At 36.0% G+C, this 22,104-nt stretch overlaps 2 protein-coding genes across 4 annotated transcripts in view; one reads left to right on the top strand and one right to left on the bottom strand.

The window, feature by feature from the left end:
* Positions 1-2,286, bottom strand: part of ZMYND8 (zinc finger MYND-type containing 8) — a 76,295-nt gene extending 74,009 nt beyond the window's left edge. The window contains exons 1-2 of the mRNA XM_055813557.1: positions 2,065-2,286; positions 748-895 (exon numbers count right to left, since the gene is read on the bottom strand). Coding sequence (XP_055669532.1) covers positions 748-752 — 5 coding nt within the window. The 5' untranslated portion in view covers positions 753-895; positions 2,065-2,286. The remainder of the gene's footprint in view (positions 1-747; positions 896-2,064) is intronic.
* Positions 2,287-3,579: 1,293 nt separating this feature from the next.
* On the top strand, positions 3,580-20,259 carry LOC101916416 (translocating chain-associated membrane protein 1-like 1). Of its 3 annotated transcripts, none has more exons than XR_008748725.1 (11): positions 3,580-3,757; positions 8,330-8,390; positions 10,654-10,772; positions 11,729-11,845; positions 11,929-11,987; positions 12,793-12,877; positions 13,192-13,262; positions 13,347-13,451; positions 15,566-15,719; positions 16,555-16,715; positions 18,139-20,259. XR_008748725.1 is itself a non-coding variant. In XM_005235969.4 (11 exons), the coding sequence occupies exons 1-11, from the start codon at positions 3,638-3,640 to the stop codon at positions 18,210-18,212; spliced, it is 1,116 nt and encodes a 371-aa protein (XP_005236026.2). In that variant the 5' UTR covers positions 3,583-3,637; the 3' UTR covers positions 18,213-20,259. The 3 variants fall into 3 exon arrangements, 2 of the variants coding, with proteins under 2 accessions (XP_027640271.2, XP_005236026.2); XM_005235969.4 differs by having other exon boundaries at positions 3,583-3,757; positions 15,566-15,709; XM_027784470.2 differs by lacking the exon at positions 15,566-15,719 and having other exon boundaries at positions 3,581-3,757.
* The last annotated feature ends 1,845 nt before the right edge of the window (positions 20,260-22,104 follow it).

Genomic DNA, 22,104 nt, shown 5'->3' with positions numbered 1-22,104 from the left:
CATGGGCAAAATGCTTAGCATAAAGAGAATATTTCACAAATGTATATACTGGAAATCCCAGTCCTTTTGTACTTTGCCTTGTAAAACCTGTATCTTAAGAACAGACAGACAGCAAAACCAAGCTCAAACGCCTCAGTCCCTCACCTTCAAGTATTCCTGGGCCCAGAGCACATCAAGGAAGATCATCCTCTCTTTGGTCACACCTAGATGATATTGCCTTTACTATTGTAATGTGACTGTAGCTGAAGGGTGCAGAGAGAAATCACTTACAGAGTCTAACCTGTAAGTCAAGCAGAACGCAAAGCAAGCAGCTCTGGCAGTTCAAAATTTGTCTACAAGTTTGCTTGAAATGTGGCCAGAAAAAAAGGCCATTTGCCTCAACCTGATTTTAATGATGCTGTACTATACACATGTCCCTCTTCTCCTTTGTTTCTCCCAGCTTATCCTTTCCTAAGTAATTTCTCCTCCCCCATTCCAAAGTCCCAAAGGAACACAATGAATGTGTTCTGATGTCATTGCAGTGCTTTACAGGGTATCAATCTTCCCCACAGTAAATCTGTCTTCCATACTTGATCCTAAATTCTGTTAGACAGTCTCTATGCTCTTCTGTGTTTATACAATGCCCAATAAAATAATGAAAAATAAATAAATAACCCCAATCTTGAATGATCTTTCAACACACAAAAGGAAATCATATAGAAAATTTGAATGTATTTGTCTTGTGATTTTTAAACTAGGTTTACTTACCCCATGACAAGCACTGGATCTTTTTTCCTTCTCTGATTTTACTTAAATTCTGAATTAGCTCATCTTGTTTAACTGAAGCATAAAATAAAGGAATCATTCTTAGCTACTTCTGTGTGGTCAAGCAGATCTCCGGTTGATTTCTACAACTCTGTAAAATACATTAATTTCATTTTGACTTCTATATGGAAGAACAACAAATCAACAAATCTTAATAGCAGGCTAAGTATTAAATCCTATACAGCTGTTTTCAACCTAGGTGGCTGGTGGGATACAACTTCCTAATTTTCTGTTTAATTCCTGGACTAAATATATAAAATGACAAACCAACAGAAAAGTGGAAATATTTTCTAAACTGGAGGCTATGCTTTGTTGGGGTTTTTTTTGCTTTTTTTTTTTACTAGAAAAAGCAACTATGAAAATAAAAATAGCTATGTTTGCTAAGTTTGTTTGTTTAGAAGATATGACAATGGAAATGACACAGTGACCTATACGTGAAATAGACCCATATAGAACACAGAAACTGGAATCGAAAAGATAAAAAACCCCTTTGGGTCTTTAACCTGGAACTTAGAGCTTAAATAGACACAGAATTATAGACTGGGCAGGGAAGTAAGTAGCCAAAAAAATAAGTGAGGTGGGTTGTCCTTATATAGGCTCCACCCTGTTACCTCAGTTTCCAAACATTAGAAGATCTAAATTCTGAATACATAAATTAGAAAACCAAGTATAAGTAACAGAAGTATGGGGTTTCACTAGTCTCTTTTTATACACACACACACTGCTTTAAGTTTACTAACTTTGCAAAGACAAAGTTCAGCACACTAGGGATTTATCAAAAAATTGATCTTACACAAAGTAAGTAAAACATTCCCCTACCTTAACATGATGCTGTAATTAGCTGCCCAGGGAGGAAAAACAGAATCCGACCACAGGGCTCTGAAAAGTAAAATTGTGGTCTGCAATGTCACATCTTATATATTTTTTTTTACCTTGCCTCTTAAACACAATGTTTCAAAACTAGATTCAAGCATTTTGTCAATTGAAATAATCAGTTTAGATAACTGTGATCTCCCTTTGAGCATACAGCATATGTTTACAGTAAAAATTTAAGCTAGTATATATAGAAGAACAGAAGTCACTGGATATCGCTTGAAGCATGCACTTGAACACTAGTTAAACATTACTATAAATTATTTGACTCGTTTAAATCTTCAAGTCTCATAGCTAGCAAATCTGCCTCAAGATTCATTTTGCTAAGATAGTGTAATTACTAGAATAATTAAGAATCCTAAATTTGAGTAATGTATTAAATCTTACCTTGTCCTAAAGAAATCATGTATCCATATAAGTGAGTAACAAATCATAGATGTTACCTGCTCCTGAATTGCTTTAGTTTTGTTTAAAAATAAAACCTCAATGTTACTTATTTGGAACTTGAGCAAGTAGAGGAGCTGAAATTTATGCTGAAAGTAAAATTACCTACAAAGCTACAAACGTAGAAGCTACACAAATATACAGTTCTTAGACCTACAGTACAGATCTTTTAACCATATTCCCAGCCAGTAAAAAGCTAAACTAGCTCGCTCACAGTTGTACTGTACAAAAATAATGGTGTAAATTATGTCAGATTAGTATATTTGGGGTTACAAAATGACGTTCCAAGTTCCTGATTCTTGTTTCCCTTTCTGTTCAGCATTACTTGCGTTCCAGGAAGAAATGAAACCATTTTGAATCACAGTTAATTCTCAGTCAGGATTATTTTTGTAGCTTTAAAAAAAGAAAGGAGAAGCAGCAATTATGCTAAACAACTCAACAACTATCCAGAACATTTAGCACAAAACAAATTCAGGCATACTAAAAAAAAAAAAGATTCAGTGAGCATTAAATATTTAATAGAGAGCCAGCAAAGCTACTGTATGGCTGGATCCTGTTGGGTAACTGGACCCGGGTGGATCCTCCCCTCACTGGACCCAGCTGAGGCCCTGCTCAGCACCGCGGGGCAGACACCCTGTTGCCGCATGGGACCCAATTTTTATTTTTTCTTCCAGTGCTGGTCTCTTGGGATGCCATGCCACCCTCTGGCTTTCACCCTTTTCTTCACGAACTGCTGGGTTTTTTTAAAAACTGGTATGGTTCTCCCCCTGAATTCCAGCTAGAAAGCCCAACGTCCACATGTTTAGGACTTCAAAGCACTCTGAATCCCCTTCCTATTTCAATGAGGGATAAAAAACAAAAGGTAGTTCCTTAACACCTTTCCCCCCACTTTTGCCTAGCTATACGTGAGGGAAAACGGCTCAGCTCTAAAGGGGGTGATAAGGAGCCGCTTGCCACCACCCAGGAGGGCCACTACCCCGGGACTCCTGAGGAGAGCAGACTAACCAGCATGCCTCGTAGGCTTAACGAGTACACAGCTCCCTAGCCGCCGCTGGAGCTGCGGCGGGCAGAGCCACCACATGGGCCTGCCCGGATCAAAGGCAACCCCGCCACCATGCTTCGCGCAGCGGGAACCCTCTCAGGCCAGCCCGCCCCCGGCACCGGCCGGGCCCCACCCGCTGGGGCCTGCGGCGGTCCCCCGAGCAAGCCCCACCCCCTCCGCACACGTGATTGGCAAGGGGCCATGTCACTCAAATCGGCCTCCGTCTCCCGCCGCAAAAGCTTAAGTGCCGCCGAAACACCGCCGCCTTAGAAACGGCTCTTCCAGACCGTCTAACGATTAGTTGCCAGAGTTGCCAATCATAGGCACTCTTGAGTTTGATTGGCCACCATTCTGAAGGAGGTGGGCTCTCGGGGCTGGCGGTGTTTACCGTGCGTGAGGTAACGGCTGTGGAGGGGTTGGGGGCGGTGCCACTGCTCTCGGCGGGGCTGCCTGGGCGTGCGAGCTGTCACCACCATGCGGCTCCGCAGGAAACACAAGAGCCCGCCGGTGCTAAGCCATGAGTTCATCATCCAGAACCATGTGGATGTCGTATCCTGCCTGGTGATGAGCCTTCTGATGGGGGTCGTTTTTGAGGTACTGGGCGGGGCGAGGGGGCCGGTGGCTGCCGAGCCGAGCAGCGCCTGGTCCTGCTGTGGGTCAGCCGCGGCCGCCCTGTCGTTTCCCGCTCCGGAGCTGCCCAGTACGCCCCGCCCGGCCGCTTCAGCCCCGCTGCCAGGCAGCTCTGCCCCACCCTCCCCGCCTGCCTCTCCCCTTCCCTGCAGAGTTATGTCCGTTTCTTCGCTACACTGAGGCCTGACTCCGTGACACCCTGCCCGGCACCCTCCTTTCCGTGCCTCGGCTGTCTTCCGAGTGCAGCAAGTGCCACCGCTCAGTCCTGCCCTAGCTCCCTTACTCCCCAGTGCCGCCTTTACTGAGTTGCCATCGCCAGCTCCTGCTCACCACGCAACCCTTTTCTCATCTTCTGTCACATTGCTGCGCTTTTCTCGCCTGGTTTTCCTTCATCTCCACACACGTTTCATTCCTAGCACCCTCCCATAAGCTCCCTTTTACTCAGGTGCAGTCTCCTGAATGACAAAGCTCCTCAAAGCCCCCTCGCTTAAACCAGTCATTTTATGTCTCTTCCTTGTGTTTATTGACTTTTTTTTTGCCCTCTTGCTCTGTTCCAAGGTCCACGTGGTAAAGCAGTCTGGAAGACTGTTATAAAGAGGGTTTTAGACTGTCTCTGTTGTTTTAAGCATGCTTAACCACATGGTAGTTAAAAACTGCTAGTCACCCTTTTGCACCACGGCTCAGTCTATAGCCATCATCAGCTCAGCTCCCTTGGCGATGGATAATCTGAAGAAAAATGTGGGATTAGACAGTCTCAGCCTAACTTCTGAAATGCTCTTTGCCTTTGTATTTGAAAGTTATTGTAAAGTTTATTTCCATGTGCGAGCTGCTTTTTAGTTTCTGGGGTGATGTATTAGGCACCTCTCTTAGGCATCATTTTCCTACTTTTGGGGCAAAAGCTGTGTGTGTGTGTGTGTGCTGCTACGTGAATATTTCATATTGGTGTTCAGTATGGGATTAGTCTTGGTAAATAGAGTTTAAACAATTTTTTAAAATTTAATTTAAATAGAGAAACAATTTAAATACTTTACTGAAATATTGTTATTAAAACTTAAATACTTCACTGAAATATTTCAACATTTCCCATCAGTTGGATAAGTTTAAAAATCAGATCATTTTAAATTAAAAATACCATTAAATTCTGAGATCCTTACATGTAGCTATTCTGGCACTTTTTTTTTTTTTTTAATATGTCTTGAACCACTTCTGAAATCATTAAGGATACTGGACAGAAATAGAGAAGGCGGTTGTGGTGGTCAGATAATTTCCCTCTAAATGGTGGACAAAGGCAGTGTTGAGGTATAGTAAGTTCTGTCATCTATGGAGGAGTACATCACAACAGTTAAAATATGAAATGCAGAACTCAGTTGTGGGATTAAACAAAATAGCTAGGGGCTTGACAACTGAGGTGATAAAGGCTTTAAGAAACAAAGTAAATGTCTGCACCTGGCATAAAGTAAAACCAGTTTGGGATCGTAAATGGAACTTTTTTTCATTGTAGAATTATAGAATGGTTTGGGTTGGAAGGAGCCTTAAAGATTATCTAGTTCCAACCCCCTTACGGTGGGCATGGACACCTTCCACTAGACCAGGTTTCTCAAAGGCCTATCCAACCTGGCCTTGAATACTTCCAGGGATGGGGTATTATGTATCTTTATGTATGGTACTTCTAAAAAGATATTGCTCTTTTTGCTGTTAAAAACAAGTATGTTTTCTGGAGTTTCATCTCTGAATTCCATTTGTCTTAACTCAAGCTTGGTGGTTTTATTTCTGTGATTCTACAGGTATTGGAAGGGACTGTGCAGGTCCCCTGGGGCAAGCATTATTATTTTGATGAAGATGGTTTGTTTTAGAGGAAAAAGAGTGAGTTTAATATTAGTTACACCCAAGGATAGTTAGCAAATTCTCTCATTTCTAGTTAACATAATTCTAAAAGTTCAAATGTCGGCTAGACTTCAGTGTAGTTTGTGATACACTTTTATTGTGCTTGTTTGAATATATATGCTTATATTTATTATAGTTTAATTTAAACAGCTGCATGTCCTTTTTTTGATGCACAAATTACCTTTTGTATTGAGACACCTTTCATTTATTATGCAGAGGCATAGTGGTGCTATGTAACAGGTTAGACCTCTATGTTACACCTCTGCCTCATTCACTGCAGAAAAGCATACTGGAATTACTTGAATGGAATCTATATTTCTGTGGTTCACTGTCTAGGTCTTACACCATCTTTATAATGGTAATGCAGTTTGCTAAACACAAAAAAACTACTCCTGTTTTTCAAGTAAATTTTGGTGACATTTATCATGATTTTATGCTGAATGCTTTGTAAGAGTTACTGAACTTGCCTACACAGCTGTTGTGTATTTTCTTTTGGTCTTGATTTTCTCTTCATAAAAATTGAAATTATTTTTGTGTTTTAAGTTTGAAGCACTGAAGGACAACTTTTTAAATCAGTGCTTTTCATGGCATTTTTTCCTTATGGTGATTTCAGATGCATCTGTCAATGACAAATTTCCAAATCTAGCCCATGGTACCAAAGGTTATACGCTAATAAGCTAAAGAATGTGTAAATGAAACTTTTCAGAGTTGACTACCTGTTGAATGATTTGCTTGGGCTTATGTAGTACTGTAATAAATACAGGGTTTTCTTTTCTACATGGCATTCAATTGCCCATATCCATGAGACCATCCAAGAAACAATAAGTATGTTAAAATTAGAAGTTAGTCTTAGAATGTCTTAAGTTCCAATTATAAGAATTTCTTTAAGAGGAATTCTTATACTTAAGGTTGTTTATCCACCTTAATTGTACTTCCCTGTACCTTAACTTTGCTGATTATTATGAGGTCTATAGATGTGTATACAGAGACTGTTGCTGTGGGTCCTGAGTGATGACTTACTGAAAGCAAGTATGTTTGTTTTAGTTAAGTGCTGATGACATCCATACCTATGTAACTATCTATATTTTCCCTGTCTTTCAGGAGCAGTTGGCACTGAATTTTTTGCTCTTAATTCCATGAACATTTTAAGTTGGTATTGATACTGTGGCTGCTTATTCTCCCCATCAAGCACACAAAAGAACTTCAGTAGCTGAGCAGTGCAGCATATTAGGAAATTCATCTGTGTTAAGATTAACAGGGTTTTCTCTTCCCTCTTGTTTTGCTGGGTCAGTTTCAACTTGCATAATTTTCCTGCCCAATTCACTACACCACTACTTTTGATGGTAGTGTGGGACAGAGACAAGAAGCAACTGGCAGTGAAAAGAAAGGCAGGATGGCTCATTTTGGTGGTAGTACTGGTATACAAAAGGTTAAATTGTTCATAGAACTGCAGTGTCTGTCATAGAACTGCAGCATCTGAAAGTCGATTTCGTATGCCAGAAAAATTGGTACTTTCGTTTTCCTTAATGAGACTTCCTCTTAAAAGCACTCTTCAGTATTATGACTCCTCCCTGTACTGCTTAATTTCATAGATGTACTCCCAGTGTATTGAAGTGATTTGCTTTCTTCTCCCTTGTTTTACTACAAAGGATCTTCTTTTGCGTTGTTATGTCTCTTGCTTACTTTGTAGCTAGATAAATTAATGCTTGTTTTATATACTCCTGAATATCTATGAAGATAATTTTAAGAGAAAGCATAAAAGAAACATACAAGGATTTATTTTATTTCAGTTTTCAGATTATGCATTTTGTACTTCTCTGATTTATGAACTAGATAACTGGGTGCTTGCAAACATAGTAAATCTATCTGCTATTGACAGTGTAGGATGTAATTCCATCTTGCATTTTTTTGCAGCAAAGGAACCAGGGTTTATTGGTGGGTTTGTTTGGGTTTTTTTTCCCTCCTTCCACTTACATCCCTGTGTTATAGCTTACCCTTCTTTCAGTCGCATCAGCACAACCTTGTTTTTGAAGTTGTGCAAACCAGATAATGAAATCTAAATTAAACTAAGCAAACATATTTACCTCTTATCACTTGGAAGTACGGTCATATAGTAATCCACATTATAAACAGTTCCATTGTTACAGCTATGGGCGAAATATACTGCGGTATGGGAATGGGAAGACATTTTGAAGAGATAGGGATGGCTGAAAGTGTTGGAGGGTGGTTTGTGGTTGTTTGTTTGTTTGTTGGGTTTTTTTTAAACAGAACATCGCTTTTTTAGTATCTTGCAAAGTTAGGCGAAACTTTCCATCTGATTTAATTTAGAGATTCTTTTAACTTTTGAAAGAAATGAAAGCCATTTGCACATCTCAACACTTTAAAATGTTACTTAGTAGAACAGTGAGTAATTTGATCCATAGCTACAAGAAGATATTTCAAGTCCTGACCCTATGCAGCAAATGTTAAAGGATTTGCAACAAGGTGAGCCTCCACATCTGTTGGAGATGAATAACACTTTCAAGACCTCTCGGTTTTAAATCATGTGTGGGAGAACATTTGTTGATGGCATAATCTTCTAGTTTTGGGTGTTTATAGTCTAGCTTGTTTGAAAAATCTGGTACTTTTTCGTTGTTTCCTTTTGAATTTCAGGCCACAACCAAGAATGCCATCATCTTTGTAGCCGTACAGTACAATGTCACCTATACCATTGGTAAGATTAACTCACATCTTTTTCTTTTCTTCTTCTTGTAATGCAAGAGTTCAACAATTAAAAATTACTCTTTCTTTGTTTTTCTCTCAAGTTTTCAATTCACTCTCATAATATAGTAGAACTCTCATATTTATCTGTCTGTTTTTGGGTTTACTAATACTATATTCACTGAAACATTCTAGTGTTTTCTCTACTGCTGGTGAATAATACTGGGTTATTTTTCCCATAGTTAACACTGCTGTTAACTTGCATCTTAATGTAAAAAGCATGCATTCTTTTCAGTTTTGATGCACTCAATGGGAGTTATCAAGTGACAGAATATTTTGGTAATCTTCTATGTATCTGTTGTTTATTCATGATTTCTTACATCTTTAGTAATGGATTTGTGTTTATATTTTAAAAATATCACATGGTTATTCTCAAGTAACTGATATTGATTCAGTCATGCTTTTAAATAACAAAGAGAGAAGTACCGATTCTTTTTTTCCGCTAAAAAAAGGGGATTTCTTTTTTTTAATCTTTTGTACCTGGTGTACTATATACAAGAGTAGTAAGCAGCTAGTGGAATTTCCTTATTTGATAACTTAATTTTTCTCAATAGTATTGATAACTTTCAATTCTTTCCAGGAACTAATCTGCACAATGTCTTGGAAAAAATAGGTACTGTGGTAGAATTATTCCAGATGGGGAACTAAAGTCCAGAGAAATTAGCAATCTATGACTTCTGTTCTAATGGTGTCCAAACTGGAGACCTCTGTGCTGCAACCGTTCCAAATAATTTAGCACTCTGAGTGCATTTAATATGTTCAGAATAATGCATTGATTAACTTTGCTTGCAGTAATGAATATTTATAATTTTTTGCAAATGTTTCCTGAGATGTTTGATGTTGAACACTTGAGGTGTACACAGTCTGTGGACTTATGTTTTATAGGTATTTAAGCAGCATCAAGTAGAAATCTCCTGTAGTAGAGACAAAAGTGAAATCCACGTCAGTTACAAAGATGCCTGTGATGTGACTTCTTCACAGTGTTTGGTGCATGTATGTATGTGTATATATACATACATACAATGGAATGAACAAGGTAGAGCTTCCTTTAGTTTTAATAGGAGGTGTGGATGAGTTGTTCACAACCAATGTTGAGGTCTCTACTCTGGCCCTCTGAATATATTGCTAGTGAAGGTCCATTTTGAAAAACAGTGCTAGGCAACAGGCAGAAATAGCATTTGATATGCAGTTGTTCATCAATTGTATCACAAGCTGCTTTCAAACATAGGAATAGAACATCTGACCCTGAGAGTTATATGGATGTCCTGTGCATTAGGACCTTAATGTACCAATCATGTTACAGGAAGCAGTAATTGCTTCCTTGACACCTTCTAGCCTAGTTTCCTTTAGGAAAAAGAAAGTTGTTAGATGTCTTTATTTCTGCTGTTTTGCATTTGGACAATGCAGTTTGACAAAGGGTAGAATAATGCTAACAAAGATAACAAAATTCCTTGAAGTTTATGAAAAATGGCGCATATATAGATAAGAGACATCAAATTAATGCTCTTTCTTAAGTGAAAGCAGAGGAATATGTTAGACATGATAGCCTGTAAATCAGGGTGGGCACAGCTCTTGATTAGTTGTAGTACAAGTTCTTTCTTTTCCATTGCAGTGTCTCAGATGCATAAAGAAAAATGAGGTTGTAAGAGTGTGAATGTTCCTTTTTTTTAATTTTATTTTGTTTTTGATTTATGGGAATGTACTACTAAGTCTAGGGAAATTGGTACTTAACAATGAGTTGAACTACTAGGGATACTATCCTTACTATGTAGTTTCTTTTTCCCCACATAGTCAGTCATGCTTCTGAAGATGGAATCTCATTTGGTCTCTGCCAAAATGTAGAGGATAGGGTGCTGGTGTGTGGTTTTGTTTGTTGGGTTTTATTTGTTTGCTTGTTGTTGTTGTTTTTGTTTATTGTTTGTTTTCTTTTCTGATGCCCTAGGGGAAAGAAATGACTTGAAACTAGAGCTCAGTATATACTACTCTCAATAGTTTGTTCTGGGCTTATAATTATATAATTGCATTGAAGGAAAAGAAGTTCCAAGTTATCTGATCAGGCATAAAAAGTAATCTTCAAAATGTAAAACTTGTAACTAGTATCCAGTATCAATTTAGCATAACTTCCAAGAGCAACTATCACTGCTGCCCTTTTTCAGTTGCACAGAGTACTTCTTCATAAGAATGTAAAAATACACACTTTTTTTTTTTTTTTTTAGATGACAGCAATGAGCAATTTCATTTTTATGACTATGGTCCAAAAGACATTGCCACGATCTTCTTCTACATGCTCATAGCTATTAATCTGCATGCTGTAATCCAGGAGAACATATTAGATGTAAGTTTATTACTGGAATATAATTTACATTTATAAACATGTTATTTTTAGCCATCAGTTGCTAAGAGTTTTTCTTCAAGTTAAGTGTAAGCTATGGTACGAGGAATGGTTTAGCCTGTAGAAACCCTGTTTATGATCAATCCTTTTGTTCTTTGACAAAAATGCAAATAGACCTTAGTTGAGTGGTGAACCTGGTAGTATTAGGTTAACAGTTAAGACTTGATGATCTTAAAGGTCTTTTTCAACCTAGATTATTTTATTATATTTTTATAGTGATACTTCCTCAATTTATTAGTTGTATAAACCACTGAACCTTTCTTTCAATCAATATAACTTATATTTTTGTGTAAAAACAGACGTTAACTATTCATGACCTACTCAAAATATCTGTGTGTGACATCTGTTGCATTAGATTTGAAACATATATTCAGAAGATGGAAAAAATGAAAATTACTGCAGTGGTGGATTTATGTTTGTCAGCTGACTTTGCCTCAGAGAGGGAGCTCAAACTTCATTGTGTGTTCTTTTACACCAACTGAGCTGCAAAGTCAAATTAATTTGTTAATGCCATTGTGAAAACTATCTGTTACTTGATGGTCTTAGAATGTCTTCACAAATAGGTCATTTGAGCCACAGAGGCTCAAAGGGTTTTTAAGTGTGCGAAGACATTTGAAAAATTTAGCAATATGACTGATTAGAGGTGGGGTGGGGGATTGTCTGAATATATTATCTGAATATTTTCCATGTGAACTTTACCATAGTGAGAAGTCTTGTTGAAGCAAATTGTCTTACAAATTGCTGATCAAAGTCTTAAATGGTGGGAGCAATGTATTTTGGTTGAAGAATGGGAGATGTGAGAAGAAAAAAAAGAAAAAAAAATTCATGAGTGAACACTAGCTCCCAAATACCTTTCTTGTTTTAGATAATACATTTATTGATCTGCTTTTTGTTTCTAGAAAATTAATAGACGTCTGCATTTGTCGAAAACAAAGCACAGCAAATTCAATGAATCGGGACAGCTAGCGTTTTTCTCCTTATTTTCATTTATATGGGGATCAAGTATTTTGAATGCAGTAAGTCACTCTATTTGCTGTTTTTATTTTTAACAATACATTTAAAGTATTAAGGTCCTTAAATCAGTGGCCTTTTTCTTTAGGAAGAATTCGCGATGGACCTAACCTCACTCTGGACAGAGTATCCCCATTGTCGTATGCTGTAAGTCTACTATTTTCAATTGGAAAAAATCTGATACGGCTAATCACTGCATGTTTAACCACCCCATACTTTAGGAAACCACTAATAAGGGAGTGACATTCATACCTTATAAGAATGAGAATTAGATGAAAATACTTTCTTCGGTCTGAAAACTGCCAACTGTTTTATTCAAAGGTAATTTTAGATGAATTGAACATCTTTCCAAGAGATCTGAGAGATACTTGTATGTGTTCTTAACTTTCTTTCACTTAACCATGGTAGCTGAGTTACAGTAAAAGTATTTGCAAGATGGGATATAAAATAGGACTGCTGAATTCTTTTGTACTAAAGAAATGTGTTTCTTGGAGACTGAATTTTCAAATTAGAGGGGATTTATAGCTTGAGTATTTTTTTCCCCCTAAATTAAGATGACCTATAAAATTGTGATATTTGTCTGGGCGCACCCTGTCCCCATCTCTCTCCAGAGAGTGTGCTAGAGGGTAGGGGGGATAATACATGTTTTTTAGGAAGGGAGTTCTGCTGCTCACAGAATAAATTGTTTCTGTGTGTTAGGTTATTTGGTGTTTTTTCTTTCCTACTGTCCCAAAAGGTGATTCAGACTTGCTATCAAGAAGATTATGGATGCTAATTAAAAAAACTGTCACCACAGGGTTGTTTTGTATTTGCGGCATGTGTGATTTAGGAATCATAAACTATAATGAGTCAGAATGAATTTACTTAAGATAATAAAATAAAATCTTGTATCTCATCTTGAAAGCTTGAAAACTTATCATCCCGTGTTTTCTTAACCTGAATTATTGTGTAGTTTTCAGGTAAAGTTCTTCTATATTTGCCAGATAGCCTATTGGCTTCATGCACTGCCAGAGCTATACTTTCAAAAGATCCAAAAGGTATGGAGACAAGCTGTTAGTACTGTTAATTAAATATCTATTCTTTCAAATTATTCAGATCAGTATTTTCCTTTATATTAACTATATCAATAGATACTTATTCATATTTATATGTCCAGTTATTTATATATTTTTAATTTCTTGCATTTCCTATCTGATGTAGTCTAGGTGGGCTGTAGTTTTTGATTCAGATAGTCTTTCCAGAAATTTATACGGTAGTGTGAAAAATAATCAAACCTAATGAATGATCTGATTTTTCTTTGGAAAATATAGTTAAACTATAACAGCATTTATTATACTTTCTCTAATTTTAGGAAGATATTCCAAGGCAGCTATGTTATATTTGCCTTTACATTATTCATATCTCTGGTGCCTATATATTAAAGTAAGTATTTGCATATCCATTTTGAATAGATAGATCTGTTGTCTTCATAATTTCATTAAATTTTTTAACTTTTCTGTTTTATAGTTTTCAGCGTTTGGGGCTAATTCTGATGGTACCTCACTATTTAGTGGAATTCATTTTTCATGCCTCACGTCTTTTCTACTTCAGTGATGAAAACAAGCAAAAAGGGTAAATCTTATATGTATATATTAAAATTCAGAACTTTGCTTACTAATTTCTAATAAGTGGATTTGCATGTATGTAAAAGTACTTAGATAGCAAACATCACTTGTTCAATGTCCACTATTACCTGCTTCGAATTCACAAGTAATTGTCATTACACAAAGTCAAGGAAGCAAATACACCATTTCACTGTCATGATCATAAGGTTTTGCTGAAGCTTTTGCTAAAGTCGCATCTCAGATACCTTTGTAGTGCTTCTGATTCTGTAAGTTCCCTATTTGCTTAAATGCTCATAAATGTTTGTATGTAGGGACACTTGTTTTTAAACACAGTTAATCTAAGAAGTAATAAAAGCAGCATTCCCTGTAATGCAGGTCTCCCCCCTTTTGGTAAGGTGAGAAAGTGAAGTAACTGTACAACAGAGAAGGTGATGTCTCAAAAGGTGTAGCTGATTATGCAATTATGCATCTCCTGAGTAAGATTCTCAACCATTCTGAGATTTAATGGGTATAAAAGTAATGCATTTGAGAATGGGAAGAGATGAGGAACTGAGATATTTAACTGAGGCGTGCTAGGAAGGATTGGATATGTTTCACCACTTGAATGTGAAGACTTCTGGAGGTTCCAGTTTGAATAAAGCAGCCTTGTCCCATTTATGTGGCTTTGTCTCATATTATTTCTTCCTTTTCTGAGTGACTGCTCAGCTGGAAGAGATTATCATGAATGCCTTGCTTTCTTTCATGCAATCCCTTATATATAGGCAGCTTCCCTTGAGGCAACATAATGCTGCTGCTCTTTCTGGTCTTTTCACAAGATTCATTTGTGTTGCTCCTTAAAGCTAACATTTTAAATAGGTATGCTGTATGTTCTTTGCAAAAAGTCAATGTTTACTGATGCAAATCTGGAAAGTGGGAGAAAGTTAGCTTATCTTTCACTTGTATGTCGTATTTAATTGTGAGATTTTGGAGCTACGAGTTTATCTGCTTTTCATTATATGCCATCCAAAAGCATGAAGGCTAAATATACTGATTAGGAGAACATATTTTTCCTGTCTTATGAAGGCTCTAATGGTCAGATAAGCAACTATGTCTGTCTTCAGCTGGAAATCAGTTATCCCATGTGCAATATTACCACAGTTTAAATAACTCAAAATGGAAATTGGTTTTCATAGCTGATGAATTGCAGAAGTATTTGGGGCATTTTATTTCTATTACAACATGTAGAACCTATAATGTAAACAGTAGAAGCAGTACAATGTCAAATACTAGGTGTTTTTCCTAGCTCTGAATTTATTGTTTCTTCTTACGGTTCCAGACATTGTAGCTTTTCTTAAAATCTAGTTTTGGAGGAGGGTGTGAAGGGAGCTGCTTTTTAAGCAGTTTTGCTTATACTATGAGAGATGCAAAGAACTTTTTCTTTAAGTTTGATATCAGTTGAACAAGCTGATTTTATTTTTTTTAATGGAAATCTTGAAAAGATACTTTTTTATTCACACTGGTAGTGTCTCTCTTAATCCATTCATCAGTCACATGATAAATCTTTTTCCTATAGAAATCTTTATGTAATGCCAGTAATGATACCAATTTTCTAAATTCATTATTGTCAGCTTAATAAAACTGTTCTTCAGGGTTTTTTCCATATCATATAACAAAAACTTCTAGATGTTGAAAATCTGCAGGATGGCACATTTCTCTGTTAGCTATAAAGTGAAATAATTGTCATTTTTTACTTATTAGCTATCTGATTACCTTCTCTTCTTGTCCTAAAAATGTCTGGCTGTTATAAATTACATATATTGTCCTGATCTTCCAACTGTTTAATAACTTTAGCATCAGCTTTCTGGCTTTATAGCATCACCATTATTTATAAGTGGCTTACAGCATGAATGCCTACTTGAGATGCAACTTTTACTTAATTGTGCTTTCTAGTCAAAAGATTGTGTAATGAGGCAGGACTGAATGTTTGCAGATGACCAAGTTTTTCTGTAATTATTGGTCCCCTCCATGGATATTTCCCTATCATTGCTGAGAGAATTTTAATGAAAAATTCTCTGTATGTTTGACTTCATTGAAAAGAAAGGGAGTAAAAGAAGCACATTAATTTCATTATTTTGTTTTCAGATTTACCATTTGGGCTTTGCTTTTCGTGGTGGTGCGTCTTTTGACCCTGACTTTATCTGTCCTCACATTTGGATTTGGTTTGGCAAGAGCAGAGAATTCAGATTTTTCCATAGCAGGCGGAAACTTCAATGTACTCCCTGTGAGGTATAAGAAGGCTAGTAGACATTCATGCTTGTATAATGTGGCATTTCAAAAGAACTTTAATAAAATAATCCAGGGGAATAATGTGTTTTGAAGAATTTTCCTGGGTGATGTTTTCCTCTTGAGTATTTAAGGGAGGGGAAGTTTTGTTCTCTTTTCTGTCTTCTTTTCACAAAGTAAAAGCAGTATGTATGGAAAATAGGAAGAAAAAAAAAAAGAAAGAAAAAAGAAACTTATTTTAACTAATGTTTGATAATTATCCAAAATGCCTAGGATAATAATCTCTAATTCCACTCCCCCTCCATGTCTATACTGGGCATAGTATCATTAGGTGATATTAAGACCCCTAAGTTTTTAATTAATTATTTGTTTGGCGCCTTTCTGTAGCATTTTTGTCTATCTTTTATTCTTGCTTGTTAATTTTAAATTTTATTTCTTTTTCAGCATAAGCTTATCACTGTAACATTCATCCTTATAACATAATGCCTGTAATCAAGTGTGTGGGAGGGATTTTTGAGTCTATGTGATTTCTCATTCATAGATTGCTTGGCAGAAAGGGCTTCAATGATACAATTTCCTATCAGCCATTGAAAGCTATGGTCATAACTGCTTGATAAATCTGATTGCTTCTAGCAATAGACTTTACATATGATTTCCACTGACTTCTTGTGTGACACAGCTTGTCTTGTGTAAAGCTTTCTGATACATCTGGTTTCCTATCGTATGAAGACTTTAATTGTTTCAATAGTAGACGTTTGGAGAAAAAATAAAATAGGTACAGATTTTCAGTCTATTAATGGTTAACTGAAACTTTTATCTAATGTCTCCAAAATCTCAAATCTTGTTAGGATTGGCTGCCTGGCTACTGTTTGTCTAACACAGGCCTGGATGATGTGGAAATTTATAAATTTTCAGCTGAAGAAATATAGAGAGCATGTTAATAACCAGATTCCAAAGAAAAAGATAACTAACACAAAAAAGAAACGAACAAACCAGGAACCAAACAGAGGTCAGTGGCATAGTATTGTTTCTAGTATGTTTCTAGGCCAAATGTTTTTATACCAAATATATCATCTTATATCTTTTCTTTCTGTAAAAGAGCAAAATTATTTGTCTTTTCACATGCAGAGAATATTGATAATATAGCTTCTTCAAACACTGGGGCATGTTCTTTAATTCCATATTGCTAACAAGACAGCACAGAGAGTGCTAACTGTATTAATACCTGGGTAATCTTCAGGGTTATTCACTGAACTCTGTGTTAATCTAAACACAAGGAATATTTCATGAAACTGGACTTAATGATTCCAGGGTTTTCTTTCCATTTTAGATCAGTTGTTTACAATGCTGCTAATATATATATATATATATATTTAATATCAGAAAAGAAGTATCATCTGAAATCCCTACTGTATTTCATAAATTCTGCTTCTGTTATGTTTCAGACCATTAAAGTTTCATTTGTTGTTCTATATAAAGACACATTCATGTAAAGAATGTCGTACCCACTGAAAAAGAACTTGAAAGGAATGTAGTAGCTGGCAAAGGACAACTAATGAAGAAAGGCTTTTTAATTAAATGATGTTGTATAATTTCCAAATTCCGATGTTATATCAATTACATTAGTTAAATGAGAGTTATGAAGATTTGGTAGAGTGAAATTTCATATTCTTTTTAGCATATATGTAAAATATGGGATAAAGTTGTATGGAAGACTGGGAATCACTTCTGAGATTTGGGTAGAGCTTTGAAAAATGCAGTTTCTTGGGAATTTGACTACAGGCTGTCTGTCTTTCTGAAGTTGATCTTTATGTATTAGTTTTTACTAAGAATTGTTGAAGCTTTTTGCATTCAGAGGTTACTAGCTGAGTCAGCATTAGCTGAAACCAGTCGGAAGATTCTAGACCATAATGGTGCTCATAACCTTGTCTTTCTTTATCATTCCAGAGCAGCTTTTCTGCTGTGAGTGTGGCTGCAGATGCTTTTCTTTGGTTCCTCTTTCTCCAGTCTTTCAGATCCTTCTCTCCTTTCTAGATGAATGACTTTATTGCTTTTCTGTGTTGTTTTATGAAATTAGTGCAATTGTTAAGTTCCCAAGATGATTGTGGTTTGGAATAGCAGAAGTGATACTAGTTTGACTTCGTGTTTGCTTCAGTTGAGCAAAACAAAGAATAGCACAGGCTTTGTAGCTCTGACTGCATATGTGGAAAGGTGTTGTACATTGTTTTATTTCTACTTGCAAAAGTATTCACGCTTGTAGAAGTATTCTGAAGGAGAGTGTGGGTTCTGCTGAAGCCATTTTATTTGCAGGCATTAGCTGTGATTTCTTTAGTCTACTTAAGATAACTTTTTAAATTTTCCTGGACTAGTTTCTGTATCTTTTCATGTAAAGCAAAATTGTGTGTTTACTGTAATGTAACTTAAAATTACAGAGAACTGTGTCAATGGAGCAGCAAAAGTAGAAGGTGAAGCATCGCCAAGAATAAGAAAATCAAAACCAGTATGAGAATACAAGGTAGTATCAGAAGACAACATTTGACAGAAGACTGGCTTAAAAAACTGACGCTGCAGAACTATTATTTGGATGTCTTATTATTTCAACGGACGTTACCAGGTTCTATTTTTAAAATATATTTTTTAACAACCCTACATCTATGACAAGATCATCTTTGATGCACCTGAACACAATAGTCATCTCCAAATTTCACTTTGCTTTAACAATAGAAACAGATTAATCCGTTTGAACTTCTGGTTCTGTGATCAGAAGTTAATACATTTCCATAACGTTTGCATTATGGAAGGCTGTCGAAATCTAAGTTGTCTATTCATTTGCTTTTACAGAATTAAAAATTCTGTACCAAAAAGATCTTACCACGTCTGTCTGTCTCCCCTGCCTCTTCCCTCCCCAAGAATTTTTCTTTATTCATCTTACATGGAATAAGAGGTATATTTAAAGTAGCCTGGTAAAAAAAGCAAAAATTTTCTATACTTGCTTTCTCTTTAAAAATTACAGATTTAGAGCAAGGGCAAATTCTGACAGGACATCACCAATCTTCTTTCAGTATAAAAGTGAGACTAGTGTTCAGTAAAGGTGGAACTTGCGTGCCTTGGGAAAAATGCTAGACTGTGCCTGTTGGATTTTGCAGTGGATTGTACTGTCTCGTATGGGGCAAGGGGAAGAAAAGTAGCCAATTAACGTGTAGTATTTTCTTAGCCCTTTTGAAATAAAAGACAAGGCTTCCAAATATTTCTAAAAAGCCAGTATTTCATGCTTGCAGTCATGTGCCAGATTTTTTTCAACCACATTTTTCTTTAATTTATTACTGACATGTCTTACACTTCTGAGTCTATGCAGAAGGTATTTAAGGAAGGTGCTCAAACAACATTGCAGTGAATGTTTCACGAAGCGTAACCTTTTTTCTTTCTTAGCCTGTAGATAGTAATTCATTTTAGTCTGACTCAAGGGTTTTATGTCTATGAAGGTATTAATTTGCTCCTTATGTGAACATTTTATATGTATATAATTTTAATATTAAAATGATTATATTATGAAAAGATTAATGGTATTTTTGTAACTAACCCTTATAGATCTGAGGCTAGTATCTCAATGTTGGACAAGTTTCATAAACTCACGTTCTTATTTCCCATAACTTTCCCTTTGTGCAAATAGACTGTAGGAATATTACATTAATTCACGTAAGCCTATAAATTTATACTGGAAATGTTTACCATGGAACTAGAATACATTTACATTTGCTAATATTTTTGATAAGCTTGTATAGTAATGAATTCCTTGTTTGATAGAAGTACCATCTTTTGAGCAGTTTGGGAGAGATTTGCTTAGCCTTCAAGTATTTCTGAGCATGCTGCTCATAAGACAATGTTTTCTTTGATGCGTACTGCAACTGCAAGCTTACAGGCCCTGTAGATTTCAGTGTGTGCACACCTAAGTCACCAGGCTTTCAAAAGGAAATCCAGACAGTGGTTTACATGCCAGTATCCAATTCTAGGCACTTGAATAAACTGATTACACTCTTAAATATTCTTATTGCATGATACTCGTGATAGCCATTTCAAAGAAGCTTGATCATTTTTCTTTAAAGATAGTGTATTTTACTTGAATTATTATTTTAGAAATACAAATACAAGGCAAGTATAACTGCTATTATATTCCATGTAGACATATATTTTATGTAAGAACTTCCTCTTTACAACATGATGAATTTTTTTTAGTTGAAAATTGCTGTCTGTATATTAAATATTTGGATACTTAAAGTACCACCAAAAGCATTACATGAACTCTAGGCTTGTTATTATGAAGATGTTTCAGAAGGCTTTGCAACAAAAACTCTGGTTTAATTTATTTAAAATGCTGTTCTTTCAAATTCTACAGTGTAATTACAGGTGTAATTTACAGAAAGCTGTAAAGAGAGTTCCACGGAATTTACAAATAAAGCAAATGGGCAGGTTGGTGTAACAACTAGTTTGTTAACAAAAAAGCAAGTGTGTAGGCTGTTAGAAGTTAATCGAATTAAAGCAGTGTTTCTTAATGACTTTTGTTCGTTTTTCATTGGCTTGCTATTAGCAAGTCTGTGAAATGCAAAGTGGTTGTTAAATCAGATGATGATGGAGATGATTTGGTTTTCTTTAAATATAATTTTTTGTTTCTGGCTGTGTGGGAATGAGGAGTCAGAAAAGTAGACTCAGGTGAAAATAAGGAATTCACAGGAGTACTTGCTTAGATGTATTTCAAGCAACCTCTTCCTTTTCTAAATTTACAAGACTAAGATAATTCTGATCTTATCTCTGCAATTACTTTTTAAAATCCTTTTACACTTTTAAAATTTGTTACTTTGTTCCATGAATAGAAAAAAAGTGCCACATTCGGGAGTTGTTACATGTGTTAAGCACAATATTTTATAGGTTAAGTAGAAGACATAGGTCATCAACCACGGATTCTCAAGTGCTTGACAATTTATTTTGAATTTCAGCTTTTAGAAACATTGCCAGAAATGTCTAATGTCTTTGAAATCGCTTTTCTTTAACCAAATACTTAAACCAATTACAAAACGCTCATGTCATAGCAAGATCTGAGGTCAATCCAGGCATCTTGTTATGACATCAATAAAACAAAATGCACAGTAGAATTTTCATACAGAAGTGCTTAGCCAAATGAGACCTAATTAAAGCCAAATCTAAGCCAAACATAATGACAGTACTGCGAAGTCATGTTTATGCCACAGAGGATCTTAAAAAAATCTTTAGAAACACAGGTCCTAAGTGCCATGAAACAGACAAGTCAGAAAGCCAACACTTGAGGTCTAGGATAAAGACTGCATATTAGGGTTGTGTTGTGACATTTGTTGTGTGGATTTTTTATTGTTGCTTGGTTTTTTGTTTGTTTGTTGTTTTGCTATTTAAATATGGCTTCATCAGTTTTTTTGAGAAGCTGACTGTATTTTTAACTTTTTTCAATATTCTGAATGTCACACAGAGTAACTATCAAATTTGACACCGATTTCTTTCTGTTTCAATAACGTAGCCTTTGCTGAAGCTGCATAAAATGTCAGCACAGATATTGAAGCATGTTCCCTAGTGATGTAATATTGTCATAAATGATCCTGTTAAGCTCTCTTTGTATTTAAGATTTTAATTTATATAAATCGTCAGACTTTCAGAGCAACTGTATGTTGTATCTTGTCACAATCAAATTGTAAACTTAATTCATGTCAAAGGTCCTTTGCAAGTAGTCATGTGCACATCAAAACATAAAATATTACTGTGCATCTGCTTTGTTGGGAAACCAAAATTATATCCTCTTGTTTTTAACCTTCCTTTCCTCCTAGTGAGTATATAAGAGTTGTTTTATCTCCTGAATATCCTTTTAAAGATAAAAGGAAGGGCATATTTTAGGCAGTGCAGAAAAGCTCATGTTACAAATCTGTATCTCTGTTTTTGAACTGTGTAATAGGAATTATCACTGTCCTGGTTTTAAAAGCAGAGTAACAAGAAATCTTCTTTAGCTGGTACTTCTTACTGAGGCTTTGAGTTGGCCACATGAAGTGCAATAGAGTGGAGATTGTATGGTGGTGGCCAGCAATGCAGACAGTAGCCTTGCTCTTGGCTGCTCCTGTTCAAGTCCACTAAAAACTGAAACCATTCAGAGTAGGTTCTAAAATAGCAGGATGTTTTCTGGTAACTGTAGTTTTAAGCAAATTCTGAAAAATGCTAGAACTTCTAAAAGCTCGGCTTTGTTGAATGCTATGTAACACTGTAAATAATTATTTTCATTTTGAATTGGATGGAGGAGGCAATGTTTCATCTATATTTGTTTCTTATTGTTAGAATAGGCTGCTGTATCTACTTAAATTGAAAGCATGTATGTATTGCCTTCTTAA

The sequence above is a fragment of the Falco peregrinus genome, chromosome 9, assembly GCF_023634155.1.
Source record: "Falco peregrinus isolate bFalPer1 chromosome 9, bFalPer1.pri, whole genome shotgun sequence".
Taxonomy (NCBI): Eukaryota; Metazoa; Chordata; class Aves; order Falconiformes; family Falconidae; genus Falco; species Falco peregrinus.
The sequence above is the reverse complement of the archived record's forward strand: the minus strand, read 5'-3'. Positions and strand labels throughout refer to the sequence as shown.

Coding starts and splice junctions, on each gene's coding strand:
- LOC101916416 (XM_005235969.4), top strand. CDS start 3,638: ATGCGGCTCCGCAGGAAACACAAGAGCCCGCCGGTGCTAAGCCATGAG. Junction 10,773..11,728: donor TCCAGGAGAACATATTAGAT/GTAAGTTTATTA, acceptor TTTTGTTTCTAG/AAAATTAATAGACGTCTGCA. Junction 15,710..16,554: donor TTCAATGTACTCCCTGTGAG/GTATAAGAAGGC, acceptor AAATCTTGTTAG/GATTGGCTGCCTGGCTACTG.